Here is a 20,736-nt window from a genome sequence, read left to right as displayed (position 1 = left end):
ATATTTCAGGTGTCTATCACACCTGATTTGGAAAATCAACAGTTTTACATTATTTCCTGCAGGGAGACAGATTAGGACATAAAGAACAGCAGCAGAGGTCAGGCAGCTTCAGTCAGATTTTTGGGACTCCTGAAACTATAAATGTTTTCACAGTAACACATGAAAAGCAAGAGCAAAAAGAGGTAATTCTAACTTTTATCAACTTGTGGAATATGATAGAGATTCAAACTGTCACAGCTGTTCTCTCATTCAGCAATGACAGGACAGATTGGGATTTTTTGAAGAGTAGCAATTATAATGCCTATGGAGGTGGCACATCTCTCTAGAGACAGTAATAGCATGGAGGTTTGTGTCTCATCAATAGCCATGGTTAATGGTGTAACTTAATGTATAATTTTGTACAAAATAAGGAAACAGAAATTAACCAGGAAACACACTTACTGTAAGCATGTCTGATACATGCTACTTGTTTCTCTGGATTATTCTGTTTGCTGTCATTCCTGGATGCAAAAATGTGCTCTCTAGAAGTTGTTCCCTAAACAACCATGCTTTTTCTGGTATAGAAACCCAACTCATTCTACTATTCTAGTAGAGTACAGTTCCATACCAAAAAAAAGGTGGAGAATCATGGCTTGCCTCCAATGACCTAGAAAATTAAATAGAAGTTCAGCATCTTTCTGGATTACTACCCCCAAAAGTCAAAGCCCATTAGCATTTTCTGGTTTTAGGCACAGTTGCCAGAATTTTTCTTTGTTATACATTATTGAAATGTGTTTATATTTAAAAATAATATTGAAAACATTGCAGTGCCCATTAATTTAAATAATTGCATTTTTGTATATGATGAAGATTCCCTAGGACCTTAGACTCATGTAGAGCATCATGGCTGTCGACAGAGGAAATTCTCCCTTCTTCTGGTTTCCCATTCTTATCCCTATCCTCATGCCTTCACTTTCCATGCCATTCAGGGCATTTACACATTATGGCTGATAGATGTCTTTACTCTTTTTTCCTTATATTTGCTTTCCTTATTGTCTTTAGTTTTACAAGTGTGTAGGTTACCTACCAGTAATTGCAATTCTTTGAGGTGTGTAGTCCATACATACATTTCTATCCTGCTAGGTCTTCCCATCTTCAAGCCTTTTGAGACATGGTTTGTATCTCTGAAAATGAAAAGAGAATTGAATTGACCTGAAGAAGTCAGACTTTTGTCCAAAGTTGTAGCATAAGAAGGTCTTCTTCTTCCTGCATCTCCTGTTTAGATGACAAGAAGAAACCAAGGAACTTATTAAATTAAAAGCATGGAAACAAAGAGTAGGGATTGGCTTTTTCTGTCCTATTATTTGTAATTTCATTTTGGTAGTTCAGCAACAGTAAGGTAATTTATAGACTGCAGAATTCTTTGGAGAGGGAGGTGGGGGAATGATAAATTTCATTTATTTTTGGCTTGTTAACCTTATTAATGAAAAGCAAATAAATTCTCCTCCTTCTCCCATGCAGAAATGTGGTGCTGCTCACAGCTTTTCTGAAGCCAGCAGTGTGGATGCAGCTGTTGGTCTGGAGATGTTTTTCCAGACTGAAAAATCACACCTACCTAAGGACTGTTTTGGAGAAAGTAGGAATCTTTTCTGTATTGTGCTAACACCAAATGAACCAGTGTTAAAAAATATCCACTTGGAACATGTCCAAATTAGCAGAATCTGTTTTCCTGCTCATCCCAGAGTTGACATCTGCCTTTGATTACCTGACCATCTCCTTAGACTCCATTGACTCTCATGCTTCAATCCTGCTGCCTTTACAGATTCATGGAGACTGTTTCTGGTGCAAAGCAGTGAACAGGGAGTGTAGTTGTAATGTCTCTGCAGTGGAATAAAGTGAAATAATCAGTAAAAATAATAATTGACTAACCTACTAGTAAGGTACTCTCTCTTTTTAAAACAAAAAGAAGAAATAAAGATATATAAAAGTAAAGGTGCTTTTTTCCTTGTGCCCACCAGCCTTTCTGCAGAAGAGCACAAAAGCTTATTTGTTTTTTCCATGTATGTGTTGCTCTATTAAAAGAGATTAATTTTGCATACAAGTTTTTTCTTTTCTTTAGCTTAAGATCATTTCAACCACAGCATCACCTCATAGGTAAAACAGCACATTCTTTCTCTAGTCTGTAGAAGCTCTCTTTGAGATGCCCTATACTGTTTTGATTCCATGTTTCAGCATTATCCATAGACCAATATACTGTTCTTTCTCTTTTCAGATTGTGGTAAATGTGTCCCATGTTGTGTAGTGGATATCACTAAGTTTCCAGGCCGAAGTTGGTGGAACTTCAGGAAAACCTGCTACAGAATTGTTAACCATAGCGGGTTTGAATATTTTATGATTTTTGTGATAGTATTGAGCAGTGCAGCACTGGTAAATTGCATTTAATTTCTCTAATTTTGCATTGATTGTTGTCAGTAAAGGAAAATAATAGTATTTGATTGATTTCTTCTACTCTGACATTCCTTCCAGCAGGGAGAGAAAAAAGTGTAATAAATGCATCCCTTAACAGTGATAAGACTTTCCCCCAGTTAGATAAGATATTTAAATATATGGATTTAACTATATGGAATTGTAGTTTTTCATGGAACATAGTTCTTCCTACACTTGTGCGTTAATTACAGGGCTAAACCAGAGTCTGAAATTACTTAGCACTTTTAAATAAAATAATAGCACCTCTAAATATTTAAAGCGTTTTTAAAACATTATGATTAGAATCTCAAAGTGAAGTTGGCTGTAAACTCATAGGTGAGGTAATGTTTTGTTGCTACCGTGATCAGATCCATTTCTACTCAAAAATAAGGGAACTTCTGTGATTTGAAAGCATATTCACTGTCGACTGAAAGTAATTTGTTAAAACGAATGTTTTATAATGCAGAAGGAACACAACCAAATAATCTGAAAGGGATCTATGTGGTAAATGTCAGAATTTGCCAAATAAAATCTGCTCTGTGTACGTTAAGTTCAGGTTGTTCACTGAACCATAGATTTAAACTGTCTGCTTTTAAATTCCCATGGCAAAATCACCAAGGGAAATCCCTGGGATTTCTGTAAGGCCTCCTCTCTAGTTATGTGGAACCAAACTGAAGGAAGGAAACTGTATTATTCTTTATTGTACTCTAAGTTCTAAGTTGAACACAAAGCTAATTGGTACCCAGGTGCAAAAATTACACAAAACAACATTTTCTTGTCATCGAAGATGTTTAACAATGAGAACTTTCACATTTCTAAGATACTGTTGTCCTCTTGCAAAAAGGGACTTGTCCATTTTTTGTTTGGTTGGGTTTCTTTGTTTATAAAGTTGTATGCTGGTAGGGAATTTTCTGAACCAGTTAGAACAAAGAAACATAATGGTGTCCTTGCCTTGAAAGAAAATTAGAGAGCTGATGACAGAAAGAATGCACAGAAAAGTCCATGGTAAATGCTCAGTGCTCAGAGCAAAAGAAGAGTAGTTAGGAATTTAAGTAGATTCTAACTTTTTAAGGTAACAGCAATTAAGAGTAGGTAGACACTTTAAAAAGTTAGAAAAAAAGTAGTTAAAAGTATGAAAAAACATCACTGCTAATGAGCAGGTGGTTTGACTGGTAGATGGAGATCAAGGTAGCCAAGGTTTAGCAGGCAATAAGAGGACACTTTATCAGACTTGCCCAAGAAAAAAGGTCAGAAATGGCAAATAGGTTTATGTACATGAATGCCAGTTGTTCTCATTTACCCACACTCAAATGAACAGTCCCATGGGCACAGGGACAGCTCTGCTCTGGAGGCATTTCTCCTAATTCTGGCACAACTGGGAGACCCCTGAGGTCCAGAAGCAGAATCACTGTTTTCTAACACTGCAGAACAGGAGTGCATAAGTTTTATTGGATTATACCTAGGAGCATCTCTGCTCCATGTTTTTTCAGTGGTCTATGCTCCTGTTCCACCTTTTCCGTGACTTTTTAGACTGGATTTTTAGGCATGTCTTAAGTGCAGGGGAGCAAATCAGGTCTGCTGTTAATACCTCAATGAAGTGGGTAGGGGAGAAGTGGAGGCTTGGTGAGGAAATAATGCAAGATGTAAAAGGAATTGGGAGTAGATTGGCAATACCAAAAACTCAAAATTAATTAGCAAGGCAGCAAATGCATTAAACACAAGCAAACACTGATATGAACAGCAGCAATCAATAAAGCATTTTCCTAAAACCTCAAGGTCAAGGTTTAGGTGAAAAAACCTGTAACTCCAGGAATGAACAGTTCCAGATAAGGAGTTTGTCATTCATTTGGAAGGTCAGAGCCTGAAAGACAGTGGTTAATGTGTTCAAGTCAGGCTTTATTGTGAAGAATTTAGACCAACACCTTCAAAATTATCAATTACATTGGGAAGCCAGAATGTGGTAGCCACAATTGCCCATCCTCAGACAAGTTTTGAAATGCCGAGAATAAAAACCTGAAAGTATTTGATTTTTCAACAACCTGAAAATGAGATTGCTCTTATTTTACAATTCATTTTTTTACTTCTAAGTATAAAACTAAGTGGTGGTTGCCCATAATTTAACATGAAATTGTTGTAATAAGGCAAACTGTGTATTCTTGTGCAATTTAACAGTAATTTTCCATGCAACTATTTGTTTAAAAAATGTTTTAAAACTGAATTCTGAAATTCCAGGCATTTGAAGATATTCACCTGCAGAATAGAAAAACAGTGAAACTGATCCTAGATTATGCTGACAAAGTATTTACCTACATCTTTTTGATGGAGATGCTTCTGAAATGGGTAGCTTATGGATTGCAGAGTTACTTCACAAATTCTTGGTATTTGCTTGACTTTGTCATTGTATGTGTAAGTATTATATTCAGCTTGTCATACATTTTGATTTTTGACATTTTCTATCTAGATAACTACATGTAACTTCTAATTATGGATAACAACAAGTGTGATGGACAGTTTCCAAAAGGTGAAAAATCTGCAATTTAAAGAGACCTTAGGACAAATTTAAATTGAAATTTTCAGCAATAACTAGAAGTTGCTTAAGAAAATTCTGTTAGTTATCACCGTCATTGAGGACCATGATGGCTCTAAAAACCTTTTCAAGTGGAGAGAAGGAGTTCAATTAGTGATCAGAAACAAAACTAAAATAAATTACTTAAAACGATAGAAAAATGAGAAGCTACTGGCAGTTCTGGACTAGATCATCTTAAAGGTCCCTTCCAACCCAAACCATTCCATTAATCCATGATTTTGGCATTTAGAAACAGAAAAAAGGTAGAGTTGCTTCCTTGAAGGAGAAGAAACTTAGATAGTAAAGGGAGTTGAAAAGTATTGTTGGAAAAATCATTTACCAGAATGTTAAAGACGTAGGAAAGAACTTTTTGCTTTGCAAAAGAGAAATCCCAGCAATCCTTTGCATATTTATAAAGATACACGTTGAAAACACCAGTAGCGAGATAAATGCAGTATTCAATTCCTACATATTTCTTATGAATTCAGACAATATTAATTATTATAATCTTGCCATATAAAAGTGAAACATCTATGCTTGTCAACATCACACTGGGAAGATTCTGAAGTTAAGTATTTAAAGAAAAGGACATGTAAACAGATGACTGATGGTAACATCAGAGTAGTTTTTTGATGACTTCAGAATAGTCAGCATTGAAAGTTGTGAAGTAGGAGGAAATTTCAACAGGAAGGTCTAATATTATGGCTATTTATAAAGAATATGTACCATGACTTTAGTTTTTTTTAAAATATATTAGAAAAGAATGAAGTAAAATTACAATAACTTTGAATTTAATGTGTATTTTCTTAATTTGACTTACTGATCAAAGATATTGTAACATTCAGGTAATGATTGTTTGCTAACACAAACAAGGGAAAATTTGTTTACCATTTAATAATCCCAGTTCCAATTCTATGAACACAGCTGTCATTTGTTTCCTGGGGACTAAGTCATGATCCCAAAGATGTATCACCTTGTTCCTCTTGGAGTGGCCTGAAATCTCTCAGGACTCTTAAGGCATTGAGGCCTCTACGAGCTTTGTCAAGATTTGAAGGGATAAAGGTAAAGATATTGGGGGTCGGTGTGAATTTTTTGTAATGGCTGCATTTGAAGATGTTTTTGAAAATGACAACATAAAATTCACTATTATTTTCATTCATTTTGTTCAGGTTGTTGTCGATGCACTCCTTGGAGCTATCCCCTCAATCTTCAATGTTTTGCTCGTCTGTGTTGTCTTTTGGCTCCTATTTAACATTTTAGGAGTAAAATGGCTTGGGAAGAGATTTTCAAAATGCATACTCCAGGAAGGAAATATCAGTCTCATTAATAACAGACGTGATTGTGTGTCTTATGGTGGAAAATGGACAAATTCTCCTGTAAACTTTGATAATGTTGGGATGGGATACTTGGCTCTGCTCCAAGTGGTGAGTTCTATAAAAACATTCTCAGTTTTGTTTTCTTCAAGGAAATGGGTTGAGCAGCCCAACCATGGGAAACCTCTATGCTTCTGTTTATCCCACTGAAATTGGGGATATTTTTTACCTTCCATATATATTTTCTTTGTTGGTGACCTGCTCATTTCCTCCTAAGTAACACCTGAGTATATGCTCAAGAACTCATAAAATCAAGACTTCTGTTTCATGGCTTTTCAATTTTGTTTTAATTTTGATTAACACAGTAAGCCTGACAGAGTCTGCTAGTTACTGAATTAAAAATATTCTCATTTTCTCTAGCTTAGATTGGATGAGAAAGAAAATCAGGGCACAGTTTATTTATATTTTCTTTTGCTGTAGAAGTCATGAAGGGTTGGGATACTAATTTATTGAGCTCCCTAACATGACAACAAAGGAGAGAAAGGCAATTTTTAAATTGGCTGTTATCCCTGTATTGTTTTTGGATGAAGTTCTTTGCCTTGGATCCTCCAAAGTATTCTATGATTCTGCTGAGTTGCTAAAAATTGCAGGAAGGAATTGTCTGCTGTTTTCTCAGAAAATGTTTTTATCCTTTTACATTATATTTGTAAGTTAAACTGAAAATTTTACTGATTATTTTTACAAAACTTTTGAATTTAATGAGAGTTAACATTAACACACATTACACATGAGTCATGCTTTTTTTTTGTTTTCTTTTCAGGAAATATTTTTTTTCCCCTTTACTAAACTCCAGTGATACTTCCAAGCAGATCTTTAGAAGTCATCCACATTTTTATAGTACACTGCTAATTTTCTGCAACTATCAACACATTTATATTAGTTATACCTGATTTTTTCTCAGTGATAACAAACTTAATAATGCATTTTTTTTCAGGCAACTTTTAAAGGTTGGATGGATATTATGTATGCAGCAGTGGATTCACGTCAGGTATGTCACTAAAATGACAATTTAGTTCTTTTCCCTTTTCTTCTTCCCTTTTCCATCCATGTAATCAAATCAAAAATACAAGTGGTTGAAGGCATCAAACTACACAGTGAAACCTTGGAGTACCAAAAATCTGGAACTTAGACAAAAGAAACTGGTCAAAGTAGAGTGACACCACAAAAAGCTTGCTATGTCAGGAATGCAGAGGGGAAGATGTTGCAAGCTTTGTGCAAGTCTCTTTTGGGAACAGAATACAGAAGCTCTTAGAGGGACTGTGCAAATTTTCTTCCTTTTTAAACATGTACAGGAGCATTGAAACAGCATGCAGCTAGAGCAGTTATTTCAGGAGTTTTTCTTCCCTATGTTTGACACCCTCACTATTTCTTCCCCCTTTGCATGTGCTGTTCCTCACTCTCTTACCAGGACAGTGTGTTTTAACTTCTCTATGTTTAACTGAATTTACCTTTTTCTCACTCCTTCAGTCTCTGTGCTCTTGACTGCAGTGAAATAGTTGCTGATTAACGTGATTGTTCCTTGTAGGGCTGATCTTAGTGAACTGGGGCTTTAGAATTGCCTCTTGTCTGGGACAGCATTCCAGAGGATGGCTGGTCCCCACTGTGTTTAGTCTGAGCTGTTGTTTTAATTAGGGTATTCACAGCATCCCTTCTGATTGGAACTGGTTCGTTATGACTTAAAAATTTGCTGAAGCTGGATTTGTCTCTATAGCCCTGTTTGTCACTATCTTTACAATCAGTAGCAAGACAGAACAAGAGAGTGGTCCTACCTGTACATCCAGGTAAAGATGTAAATGCGTGGAAATAATTTATCTCTCATGACAATAAAAAGATCTGTTATTATAAATTGGAAATGGTAAAGCTGTGATTATCTCATTTTTCCAAAATTCTTTTTCTGCTTTGACTTTTTTTAACAGATCGATGAACAGCCAAAGTTTGAAGCAAGCTTACACATGTACATATACTTTGTGGTTTTCATTATTTTTGGATCTTTCTACATGCTGAATCTTTTTATTGGAGTGGTTATCAGCAATTTTAACCAACAAAGGAAAAAGATAAGTACTACTAGAGCTAACTCAATGTCTCCTGTAATCCCAATTTGCTTAAGTGAATGCTGGTTTGACATGTAGATGTCTAGCTGAACAACAATATTCTTTCCCTTTACTTAGGTGGAAAAGATCTATTTTTGACTGAGGAACAGAAAAAGTACTATAATGCCCTAAAAAAACTTGGATCCAAGAAACCTCAAAAACCCATCCCAAGACCATCGGTGAGACCATCTTAAGTAGAACATGGCAGAAGATACAACGATGGTGACCATATTTGAACTCAGTAGCCCAGGCACAGGGAAATAAACTTTGCCTTAGAACCCATCATCTTCCTCATTCAATGTAGTATTTACATTGTACTCTCTTTTTCTTAAAAGAGTCTTTTTTGTGGATATTAATTAGGAAATTTATATCCTATTTATGACCTATCCAAATGTACAACCTGTTTATAAAGGTTCATAATTAGTATTGGATAACCATACCATGACCTTGGTTATCTATTGAGAGTTTTTCTTGCTTATGACATTTTAATTTGAGTTTCTTATGGTAAAATATCTGCTTTAGTAAGGATTTCTATTAAATGAGCAATCAGAATGTATTCTGGATGTTTTCCTAATTTTATATATATATATATATATATATATATATGCCAATGTACTTGCTTGGTGCAAGAATATACTTAGCCAAGAACTGTGAGTTTTCATTGATGATCTAAAGAAATCACCCAAAAATGCTTCTAGTAGCTTATTGTTAAATTTGTATTATTTAAGTTCTTTTTCCAAGCACAAATTACTGATTAATCTTTGAATGCGGTTCTTGTTCTCTCCACAGAATGCATTCCTGGGATTGCTGTTTGATATCGTAATGCACAAAGCATTTGACATCATCATTGTCATTTTTGTCTGCCTAAATATGGTTGATATGATGGCAGAAAATATCCAGGAAGGCACCAAGGAACTTCTTAATAAAATCAACTATTTTTTTGTGGCTTTATTTACAGCAGAATGTGTCATAAAAATGCTGGTCTTAAGACAGCATTACTTCAAAAGCATCTGGAACTTATTTGATTTTATTGTTGTGGTCCTTTCAATAGTTAGTAAGTACCAATCACTAAATCAGGTAATGTGTCTTACCAATATTGAGCCAAATTTCAGTATGAAGTAACCACTTAGATATATTTGATAAACAAATTCCAGATCCACTGTACCTTTTCAAACTATATGCTAAGTCATTCCTTCTAAAAGGATGTATTTTTGTTTTCCCTTACAATTTTGCACAGTACTAAGAGGTAAATGGAGTTTTCAATTTTTACTTTTCTTAAAGTATGTTTTAGTGAGTAATTAACAGAGCAGAAATTTAATTAATTAACATCTTCTCTACATTACTGTACTTTACCTGTTGTCTGACTGTCTTTATGCTTTCGATTTACATGTTATCATGGTAACTGCTGTTTTCACAGTAAAAGTAAATTCATGTTAAAAATACATTTGCTTGAAAAATGAGAAAGATGTATTTAATTTTTCCTGGACCTACTTTACAGAGGGTAGATCCTGATTGCTGATTTAGAAAGCTCAGGAAAACATAACTGCTCAGCACCATTCTAAATCTGGGCCAATACTTGTGAGTGTGAAAAGTCTCACTAAAACTGACTTGGCTTTTTTGGCTTTTCAGATAAGATTAGATGCTGATCATGTCCTCTACAAAGGGTCATAGATAGCTCTAGTTTCTTGTACAGTATATTTGGTTTGTTCTTCCCGCTCAGGCTCAGGTTATATCACAGAATAAAGGACAGGAAAGAAAAACTGCTCTGAGATCTCTGTTTTGTGCCTAAGCACAGTAACCCTTTGCTGTCCCGTGCAACCCAGGAAAATGATGACTCCTTAACTCCTCTGTTTGCAATCATTTGCATTCCTGCTGTACCCTTACTCTGTTAGTAGGGTCAAAGAACAGGGTGTAATGGGGGATAAATGCTAAAAGACAGTTTTTCTTTAGAATCCTCTTGGCCTCCTCTGCTCTCCTTCAAGTACCAAGCATTAGTCAAAGCCTCACATTTAGCATGTGATCAGGCCTCTAAAGAAGCAGCAGACAGCAGCTAGGAGGCAATCCCCACAGCTTCCAGCACAGGAGCTGAATGGAACTAAAAGGATTTTTCAATACTTGAGCAATGAACGCCGACCTTCACCCCTCTGGCTTAGAAAAAGCTGGGAGGATGCAGTTTCCAAACTATGCATCATCTTGAAAACTCTTTAATATTGAAAGCTATTTGTCTTTCTTTTCCTAAGCTGTCTTGTAAGCAGTTTCAGTATTGATGATGTTTGTGTGGAAAGTGGTGTAATATGGTCAGTGTTACTTCTGACACCTAAAGCACAGAATATAACAAAGCAGACAACAATTTAACTAATATGGCTTGACAACATTTTGTTTTATTTCTCCTTTCAAAGGTATTGGAGTTTCTGAAGCCTTTAAAACATTCATCTCTCCTACACTTTTGAGAACTATTCGTTTGGTGCGAATTGGTCGAATCCTGAGATTGGTTGGAAAAGCGAGAGGAATTCGAACCATTCTCTTTGCATTACTGATGTCTCTTCCTGCACTAGTCAACATTAGCCTTTTGCTTTTCCTAATTATGTTCATTTATGCCATTGTGGGCATGGCAAACTTTGCCTGTCTTCCCTGGGAAGGTGGGATTGATAACATTTTCAACTTTCAAACCTTTTCTGGAAGCATTCTCTGTCTCTTCCAAATTACAACATCAGCTGGCTGGGATACATTTCTGGCCCCTTTGTTAAGTGAGTCTGGTACATGTGCTCCCAACTTAGTTTTAAAAGAGAAAGATAAAATTAATTGCACAAATAGACCATTTGGTATTTTTTATTTTGTAAGCTATGTCATTATATCATTTCTCATTGTTGTAAATATGTACATAGCTGTCATTTTAGAGAACTTAAATGTTGCCACTGAAGAAAGCACAGATCCTCTTTGTGAGGAGGACTTTGATATGTTTTATGAGACCTGGGGAAAATTTGATCCTCTGGCAACACAGTTTATTGACTATTCTGCTCTTTCAGACTTTGCAGATGCTCTGGCAGAACCCTTGCGCATTCCAAAGCCCAATAACATCCAGCTCATATCCATGGACCTCCCTCTAGTGAGTGGAGATAAGATCCACTGCTTGGATATCTTGCTTGCTTTCAGTAAACGAGTCTTGGGAGAATGTGGAGATTTTGATACTCTTAAGTTACTCATTGAAGAAAAATTTGTGGCTGCCAATCCATCTAAAAGATCTCACAGGCCAATTTCTTCTACATTTAAGAGAAAACAAGAGGAGGTATCAGCAGTTATTATCCAAAAGGCCTTCAGGAGGTATTTGATACAACGTTCTTTCAAAAATACATCTTTCTTATGCCGTCACAGACAGACCAGTGCTGTCTTTGGAGAAGAAATGCAGGAGAAGCAAAGGCTTATTGTATCAATGCTTAATGAAAGTAGTGGCAGGAAGATACATAAATCAAGGCCTGTTTCTTCCACATCTCTCCCTTGACTTTATGATGCTGTTGCTGACACAAATAAGCTGGACACATAAGGTTACCTCAAGCTGCAGCATTTTTTACATATAAAGCAAAGTCACTGATTTTCAGATGGAGACAATATGTGAATCCCAGAGCAAAATACTCTGAATTTAGAATAATGATGGCAGCCTTCAAGCATTGTGATTGTTCACATTTGCAAATTCTCCTTAAAATGATTAAGATCTGAACAACTATGTCATAAATATTGGAGAAAAATCAAACCATAGAACTTTTTATCTGCTACTGGAGTAGATTGGTTATTTTTTTCACCTGCCAGTTTTGTCCTAGTTCATGTGTTTACAGAAGAAACCCATAAAAGGTCGGTTGTAAGCACAGATTTATAAACACACAAGGCTCTAGAATAATGTATATCTCTTTAGAGATAACCAATATTTCCAACTAGGCTTTATTGTAGCAAAATGAAATAATTACTGCACTTCTGTAATAGAGCTGATTCAGGACACTCGAGTATAATCAGCCTCTAATTTTGATGGGTTTGGAACCATCCTCCTCCCAGCATGTTTGGGTGGATTTGTTTATGCTTAAGAATTTTGGAGGTGTCTTTATATGTGCACCTAAATGGACTTACCATATCATTCTCAGTTGCCTGTGCATAAAAGTTGTACATAATTTGTTCTTTGTCTCAATCAGCGTATGAAAATTGTCATAATCATAGTTACCAAAATCAAAGGATGTTATACAAGGGGTATTGCTTCCAGAAAATCTTGAGAATCATTGTACATAAATTTTCATCATCATCCAAATGTCATAGAAAGCATTACTTAGTATTCTGAAAAGAAGTTCATGGTATATCTTATGAGACAGCATTTGATAAAAGCTAGAGGAAGCATTTATTTGATTGATTCTGAAAAAAAATGCATGAACAATGTGTAATAATATTGTAGTGATTCTTTTGCAGTTCAGGTTATTCAGATGAAGTGTCATGGTGGATTCAGAACCACCAATAAAATGTGACTGGTTTAGATTCTTCAATAAAGAGTTCAGATGCTTAACATGTTTTTGTCTGTTTTGTAAGGAGTATCTTCAGTTTCATTTATTACAAGACATAATCTGTTCTTGGAGGGGTAATATAATTTTCCAGAAGTAGCTACCTATTAGCACAAGAAATCAAAATGATTCACTTAATACAGGGAATCAGAAAAGATTTATCATTTTGAGGCCAAGAAGAGCAGGAACAATAAGGTAATTACTCAATTTTTACTGTCATTTCCTGTGTTAAATACTATTAAATATGACAGATATTGTTAAATCTAAAATAATTTCAGGACAAATAAAGACATAGGAAAGCTAAGAGTTTAAGAGTCCAGATACAGTATGGTTTGAATGGGCTTTATTATGGTTGAGCATTGGCTCCCCAGGGAACTGGTGGAGTCACCATCCCAGGAAATGGGACCTCTTAGCATAACTCAGGAATTTGCCCTTGGGAGCTGCCACACTGGGCAGAGGGATGCAGAGATATTTGGTGGCTCTGCTTGAGACCTGCTCCTGTCCAGCTTGTGTTGTTTCACGCAGAGTGATGCTTGTGAGGTGAAACTCTTTATTTTGTTCTTTGAGAGCTGGACTGAGCCGACAGCTGTTGTTCAGTGATCAGGTACCATTAGATGGCAGCATTTAGTGTGGTTTAAAATGTGGTCAATCTTCGGTGAATGAGGTGTCACACTTGCACACTTCTGCCCAGGGGTATTAAATTGATTGCAAAAACTTTAGAAAAAAGTCACAGACCACTATGTCCTTGACAGAAGCAGAGGCGAGTGAGTTAAGGCAGGCACCTGCCAAAGAAGCAAATGGTGGGCTGTGTCCACAAGGTCATATGTAACAGCTGCCTCCCAAACACTATATGAGTTTTGAGCAGGCAGACATGGCCAAGGTGTTTTTATCTTCCTGCCATGGCAGCTGAGGGCCTCCACTTACCCCCTCTTTGACCAAAATGGAACACTCGCAGATAATCATCTTTGCCCGAGTAGCACTCAAAACAAATCCATCAAAGGGGCCAACACACACCAGAGAAACAAAACAAACTAGAGAGTCCTTCTCAGTGTCAGAAGCCCGGCAAGTGGGGCTGGGGCCGCCAACCCCTGCGGCCCAAGGATGGGCCCCACAGCAGCCCAGCAGAGCCAGCGCCCCCACACCAGTCCCCGCCAGGAGAGACAGCTCTGAACAGCTGCGGGGGAAGGAGGGGGGAGCAAAACTCCCCGTACAGAAAGACCCCATCTCTGTCCTGACTGTTTCAAAGCCTCTGGGGAACACGCCTTTGCAGTCCACACTGAGCAAAAGTGGCCTCATCGGGGGTCGGGCTTGCACTAGGCCAATGTCTGCTGGCCTAGGCCTACAGTCAAATTCGGAGACCAAAGACTCCGTCAAAATACTTCCATCCCACCTCCCTGGACCCCCAGAGGGATCCATAAGGGCAAAAGCTCAGGTAGGCAAGACTGTACCTGCACCCTGTTCCATTGGCCGTGTGCCAGTGGTGCGGGACACCAAAAGCTCCAGCTCCCGACCCTGCTGGCCAAAAGCCTCTAACGCTGCATGTTCCAAGCGTAGTTAACGCTCCAGGCCATCAATTTGCTGCTCCCGGGCCGCTACTTGGCCCCACAAAGACACAATCTCCTGGTCCAGGGCTCCAAATCCGGTCAGCAGAACCCATCCCACCCGGCCCGCCCCTGTCACAGACCTCAAGGCAAGCCAGGCTACCAGGAGAGACACCATGGTAAAAAAGGCAGCTACAGAGGCTGAAGATGTCTCATGACACAGGGGGCCGGTGACATGGCCCCCCAGTCCCTGATCTCCTCTGCAACCACTGCAGGGTTACTCTGGGGAACTGCCAATTCTACACCAAAAATGTAAGGTGAAAATACTCATGTATTCTTACCAGGAATGCCAAGGCAGTAGAAGGATTAAAAAAAAGGTTTATTTCTGATACAAAGACCACTTTTTTATGATGCAATGCATCAGGCCTCCAGGGGAAAAAAGGTGAGTTCCTGCCCCCTCAGGGCCCCTTTTATCCTCTCTGTTTCTACTCTGCCTTCCCAAGGCCTCTGTGTATGTCTCACATATCAGAGAGAGAGGCTCAGAACTTCTCTTGCTATGCAGAGGGGAAAAGCATTGAAATTGCCTTGGAGAAAGAATTATCATTTAGGCAGAAAGCCTTCCTAGCAAAAACTGACTTTCTAACTTTCCGTCACAAATTGTTCCAAAATTGTATCTATCCCTACATATATCTTCATCAATGACACAGACAAAGGAATCAAGTGCACCCTCAGTAGATTTGCAGATGACACCAAGCTGAGTGGTGCACTTGATACTCCAAAAGGATGGAATGCCATCCAGAGGGACCTGGATAAGCTCTAGAAGTGGGCCCATGTGAACCTCATGAGGTTTAACAAAACCAAGTGGAAGGTGCTGCACTTGGATCGGGGCAATGCCTGGTATCAATCCAGGCTGGGGGATGAATGGATCAAGAACAGCCCTCTGGAGAAGGACTTGGGGGTGCTGGTGGGTGAGAGGCTGGACACGAGCCATCGATGTGCACTCCCAGCAGAGACCTGATTGTGGCCTTCCAGTGCCTGAAGGGAGCCGACAGGAAAGATGGAGAGGGACTAATTACAAGGCCAGGTAGTGATAGGATGAGTGATGACAAGGGGGAATGTTTTCAAACTGACAGAGGGAAGGTTTAGATTAACTATTAGGAAGAAATTCTTCCCTGTGAGGCTCTGATACAGGTTGCCCAGGAAAGCTCTGGATGCCCAATCCCTGGAAATATTCAAGGCCAGGTTGGGTGGGACTCCAAGGAACCTGATCTAGTGAAAGGGGCAGGAGGGTTGGCACTAGGTGATCTTTGAAGTCTCTTCCTGCCCAAAACTATTCTGTGATTCTGTGGAGCTTTTTGTTGGTTTTTAATATGTAAAGCTGTTTGGTATTACACAGTTTTTACAAGTTGCATTCTTGACATGTTGAAGTTTAACTTTACAGGGAGCTACAGTAACAGATAGGTTTGAAACCAAGGGGCTAGGCCTCTTATATTTGTCATTTCATTGTTGTGTTATGTTGGGAGCCATGCAATAAAAGGTGAGATCTCATAAACTGTCTTAGCAAGACTGCAAGAAACACTGAAAATCTTTTAGAGATTGTAGGAGCAATATTTTGCTTTTAGCATTTTACTCTTGAGAAATGAAAAAGCTTCAAGAATACTAATACTGTTTTTCCAAACACTAAGAGGAACAGAGGGAATAACTTGAATTTCAGGCACTGACATAATTTTCAGACTTCTTCAGTGTACATTAGGTCATTAGGCAGAGAGCTACTTTGTGTAACAATGCATTTAATGTGTGCTTCCCATAAAAGCTATTTCCTGTTGTTCTGTAAAGTCAATTAGCTATTTACCAAATACCAAATTTCATGTCTGTGTGATTTCTTATTTCATTGTGGAGCACGAAAAAAGAGGAAATGTCAAACACACAAATTAGTGTCTGGACAAATACACCATGTGCTTTACACACTTAGATTCTTTCCTAAGGCAGTCTGGGGTGCACCTTTTGTTTATCTGACAGATATTTATTTGCCAGAGCCCCTCATTGTTTTCTGTGACAGACTCATGCCTTTAGATATTTTGCATGATATCAGTTTTTCTGTGTGTTCTTTTTGGTTTTATTGTGTATGTAATATTTAGTTATTCTGTGTTCCAAGTGTAACAAAGAAGATGGATTTCTCCACTCCTTCTCCTGTGTTTTTTTTGTTCGTTTGTTTGTTTGTTTTTGTTTGTTTGTTGGTTTTTGGTTTTTTGGGGATTTTCTTTGCCTGGTGTCCCGTATTACTCTTGTTCCAGGGTTATGATATTTTGTAAGATATTCCTGGAATCTCATCTAGGTCTTGCAATTAGTCAGCCTTGAAAGTAAGGAGAATCCCAAAGCTTCTGGCCAGCAATTGAATTAATTCAGCCCATGAAGGATGCCTTTGAGGTTGTATTGGAATAAATGTGTGTGCATTACTTAGAAATCACTCTTAATGGGATCTACCAGAGGTTATAGTGTTTCCCAAATTGCAGGAATGGCATTCCCTATATGCCAATTTTGGTTAGGGGAAGGAAGGAGGATTGCAAATTCTCTGAAGTTGCAACTGCAGTAAAGAGAAATCTCTGCAAATAATTTTCATGGCAAGTGTATCTAATGCAAATGCTTGAATTACCAAAGAGTATGAAATTTTATTGCTGAGCAGTGAAGTTTCCTCATGAAAAATTTGTAAGAAATATCATTTATGAACTGTAAGCATCAGAATTAACAACAGTTACAGTGCTCCAGATCTGTGTTATAAAGAATTATTGCCCCATGCAAATCTGTTACGAATTCCCTGTGTACATATGTGTTCATATATATGTAAATAGAGCCAGGTGGGGATGCAAAAACAAAGGTTTAAAGTGATGTGACACTAATATTTTTGAGTTTTTGAGAAGGCCACAGGTGTTCACAAGTTGTTTTGGTACTTAATTGTCTGTCCTGTTAAATACTTGTTCCATTTTTTTGGTCCCCATTTGATGGGTTTTAACTTCAACTTGAACACCCACCGAGCATTAAAGCTCTCATTCATCTGTAAGTCTTTATGATTTTCTTTTGAGAAAATCTGTCTGTCATGGAATCAGTTGTTCAGGTTTACAACATGTAAACGGTTCCTCCTGTGTTTTGTGTGATTTTCTCTGTGAACAGTGATTTGAATTTGGTGGTTTTAATGGAGGATCATTGTCATCACTGTGTTTGTCTCAGACTCACTTGTGGTCAGTGCTTGTCTAATGGACACCGAACCATAACCAGAAGGTGCAATAAACTCTGTAATTAACAGTCATGATGTGTCTCTGTGAGACTCTTGACCTAAATTAAAACACTCAGAAAGATATTTATTTGAAATTCAATAGAATTCTTCATGAGTGGATGACATGATCTAGTTGTAGATAGCATGACTTTGTTTTGCAGCATCCATTCCTTGAAAATATGAAATGTCTTTCTCAGGCTTCGGTAATTTTCTTTTCAACTATTATGATTGAGGTTACTGGACGTTTTTAACCTGTAAGTAAAATGAGTTTTATTTTTCCATTGAACTTTTGATGAATGTGTGTGTTTTCTCTCTGTAAAATACTTTTTTACTCAAACTTCCTGTGCTTGAGTGAATAATATGTGGATAGGCTATAGAATAGGTCAGTATGCAAATTTCAGGATTAGATTTACAGATATATAAGTTGATGATACTCATAATTGAACTGATCTCAAGAAGATACTCTTGTTTTCTGGAAAAATAACTTACACTGCAACTTAAAATGTCTTATTATTGCTTGCCTCACAGAACACTCAGGGTTTTATCTCTTTCAAAGCCACTTTTAGTTGTTTCCTTCCCTGATAGTACCAATCAAGCAAAGTGTTTGATCACTGTTTGTGTGTTTGCCTGCATTAGGGTGGCCTGGCTTTCAAGGATAGCATAGTTCCTTCAGTAGAATTCTTCCAGCAAAGCCCAGAGTAACTCCCTTATTGTCAGGAAAGATTTATGTCCTCCTCGATAAAGATGAAAAAAAAATTAGAGAGTAATGGATTCTGTTGATGTAACTAAGAGCAATATCTGTACCTACCACCAGGGCTTGCCATTAATGTGTTTGTGTTACTGTCCAATACCTGTTGCTAGCAGGCTTTATACATTTATTTAAATACATACAAGCAATTTCAGATCCGAGGATAAATGTTGTGGGGTTTTATAGTGTGATACTTAATGTATTTTGGGCTCTGATCTTGTATATAAGAGACAGTATATTTGACTTTCAGATTTTGTCTGTAAAAGACATAATGAACATACACAATAGCCTGGGAATAGTGAAAAATAGAAAAGACGGAATAAAAATGAATAGTATGTAATTCTAATTTCTAACCAAAAGCTTTTGCTACAAGGTAAATTTGGTGCCAATATCTAATGCATGCCTGAAAATTCAGCTGGTTAAAACCTCAGAATGAAATGTGAAACAGGAAACCGTTTGCTTTCTTATATTTTACACATGTATTTCCAACTTAACTAAAATCCCTCTTTGCTTTTAATAAGTGTAACTATAATTTCAGCAGAAAGAAAATAATGGATTAATACTTAGGTGATTATTCTTCCAAAGTATCACCCAAGCACTTTTCCCTTTTGTACTGTGTTGTCAGTGAGATCACAAAATTTCATTTACTATTGTCAGAAATGTAACCAAGCTCCTCCCTCCATCCCTCCCCCAGGCATTGCAGTACATAAGAAAACTTTCTGCATGGGAGATGGCCAGGGAGCAAGGATGTTCTTGGGAATAGAATGGTGAAGGTGAGAAAACAGACTTTCTGCCTCTTTGGAGATAAAAGCCAGACAACATTAGCTTCAGAAAGCAGTGTGAAGGTTTTTTATTTTGAAGAGAATGCTGTAAGTATTTTGGTTTTGCTAAATATTTTTATACTCTGTGAAATCTCAGTTGCCTATTTTCTTAATTTATTTCTATGAGAATTTGATCAAAATATTCAGGGATGTGTGTGTACAATTGTGTGCCTATACATACAAAAACATGTAGACATAGGTTTTTAAGTCTTAGATGTTGTTTATTTGAGGTACAGGGAGCAGCTGCATAAGAAAATGTGCCTTTAATATAGAATCACTATGCTGCTGGTAAATATGTAGCTCTTCCTATAACATCTATGTGTCAGGAAAACATTCTACTAAACATTGATATATTTTTCATATTAATTACTGACTGCCTTTTGTCTTGTTTTGTTTCAGCTTATGCATGGCATTCCTCAAATCAGCTGTAGTACTGTTTAATCTTAGTTATACTCATCTTGACATAGTGAATTTTCTTTACCTACGCAAGTCTGGAATGTTTTTCTTACAAAAATGCTGGTGGGTGATTTTTTTCAGGATGTTTAAGGAGTGCACAGTCCAGCCTGTTGCATACATTTCTGATTTTGGAAGTAATGAGTGATTATATTATAGCATATTGTATTATATTGCATGTTATTATTTGGATACTCTGAATAACTTTGTATATTACATTTGTTAAAAAACCAAACCAAACCAAACCACACCCCCTAAAGAAACCCCCCAGGCAACCAAATGGTAGATATTTATCCAAATAATCCAAACACTAAGTTTTTCTTGGTTTGAGGGAGCAAGTGTGAAGTAGAGAATGAGGGATAAAGTGCTAGTTGGAAGAAATGGCCATGAATATTTGAAACATCAGTAATCCTCTAGAATATCCAAGTTTGATTTTATAAAGGACTAAAATCTCTTAGATCTGCTGATGAATATTGAGATTTAAATAAAGAAAATTGTGATCAGAGACCAGAAGTATTTAGTCTTTATGAAAACTGAGTACGTGACAGCTGTAGATTTTGGCAAGGTATTGTACAGCACAGAAAAGAGAGAATTCTTGTCCTGTTTCCTAAAATCTGAGCTGTGTTGCTCTGAGCTGTTTTCTCATTTTGTCTTATTCCAGATGAAGGGATGAACACATCTTTGTTCCCATGTGGAAGAATCCACTAAATGCATCCTAACACCAAACTAAGCAGTTAGTTTACTCTGTTTTTTTCAGATCCAGGAAATATTCAGTGGGTGGCTCTTGAGAAGGGAATGGATAGAAATAATTTGGGACTCAGTAGTGGTTATAATACATGCTAAAACTAGATTGAAACATAAATAAGGACATTTTTTATGTTTGTGTTCCTTCT

At 37.2% G+C, this 20,736-nt stretch overlaps 2 protein-coding genes across 2 annotated transcripts in view; both read left to right on the top strand.

Moving 5' to 3' along the window:
- Window positions 1-12,647, top strand: part of LOC127461028 (sodium channel protein type 5 subunit alpha-like) — a 34,647-nt gene extending 22,000 nt beyond the window's left edge. Inside the window, 10 exon segments of the mRNA XM_051768250.1 lie at window positions 1,501-1,615; window positions 2,252-2,406; window positions 4,678-4,867; window positions 5,976-6,073; window positions 6,181-6,435; window positions 7,319-7,372; window positions 8,301-8,442; window positions 8,553-8,653; window positions 9,264-9,528; window positions 10,874-12,647. Coding sequence (XP_051624210.1) covers window positions 1,501-1,615; window positions 2,252-2,406; window positions 4,678-4,867; window positions 5,976-6,073; window positions 6,181-6,435; window positions 7,319-7,372; window positions 8,301-8,442; window positions 8,553-8,653; window positions 9,264-9,528; window positions 10,874-12,015 — 2,517 coding nt within the window. The 3' untranslated portion in view covers window positions 12,016-12,647.
- A 1,704-nt stretch (window positions 12,648-14,351) lies between these two features.
- Window positions 14,352-20,736, top strand: part of LOC127461027 (sodium channel protein type 5 subunit alpha-like) — a 41,863-nt gene continuing 35,478 nt past the window's right edge. Inside the window, exons 1-2 of the mRNA XM_051768249.1 lie at window positions 14,352-14,441; window positions 19,264-19,342. The gene's annotated coding sequence lies outside the window, so the exon portion shown is untranslated. The remainder of the gene's footprint in view (window positions 14,442-19,263; window positions 19,343-20,736) is intronic.

This window comes from Manacus candei, unplaced genomic scaffold (genome assembly GCF_025592945.1).
Source record: "Manacus candei isolate 608988 ecotype Guabito, Panama unplaced genomic scaffold, ASM2559294v1 h1tg000094l, whole genome shotgun sequence".
NCBI lineage: Eukaryota > Metazoa > Chordata > Aves > Passeriformes > Pipridae > Manacus > Manacus candei.
This window is presented reverse-complemented; position numbering and strand designations above follow the sequence as displayed.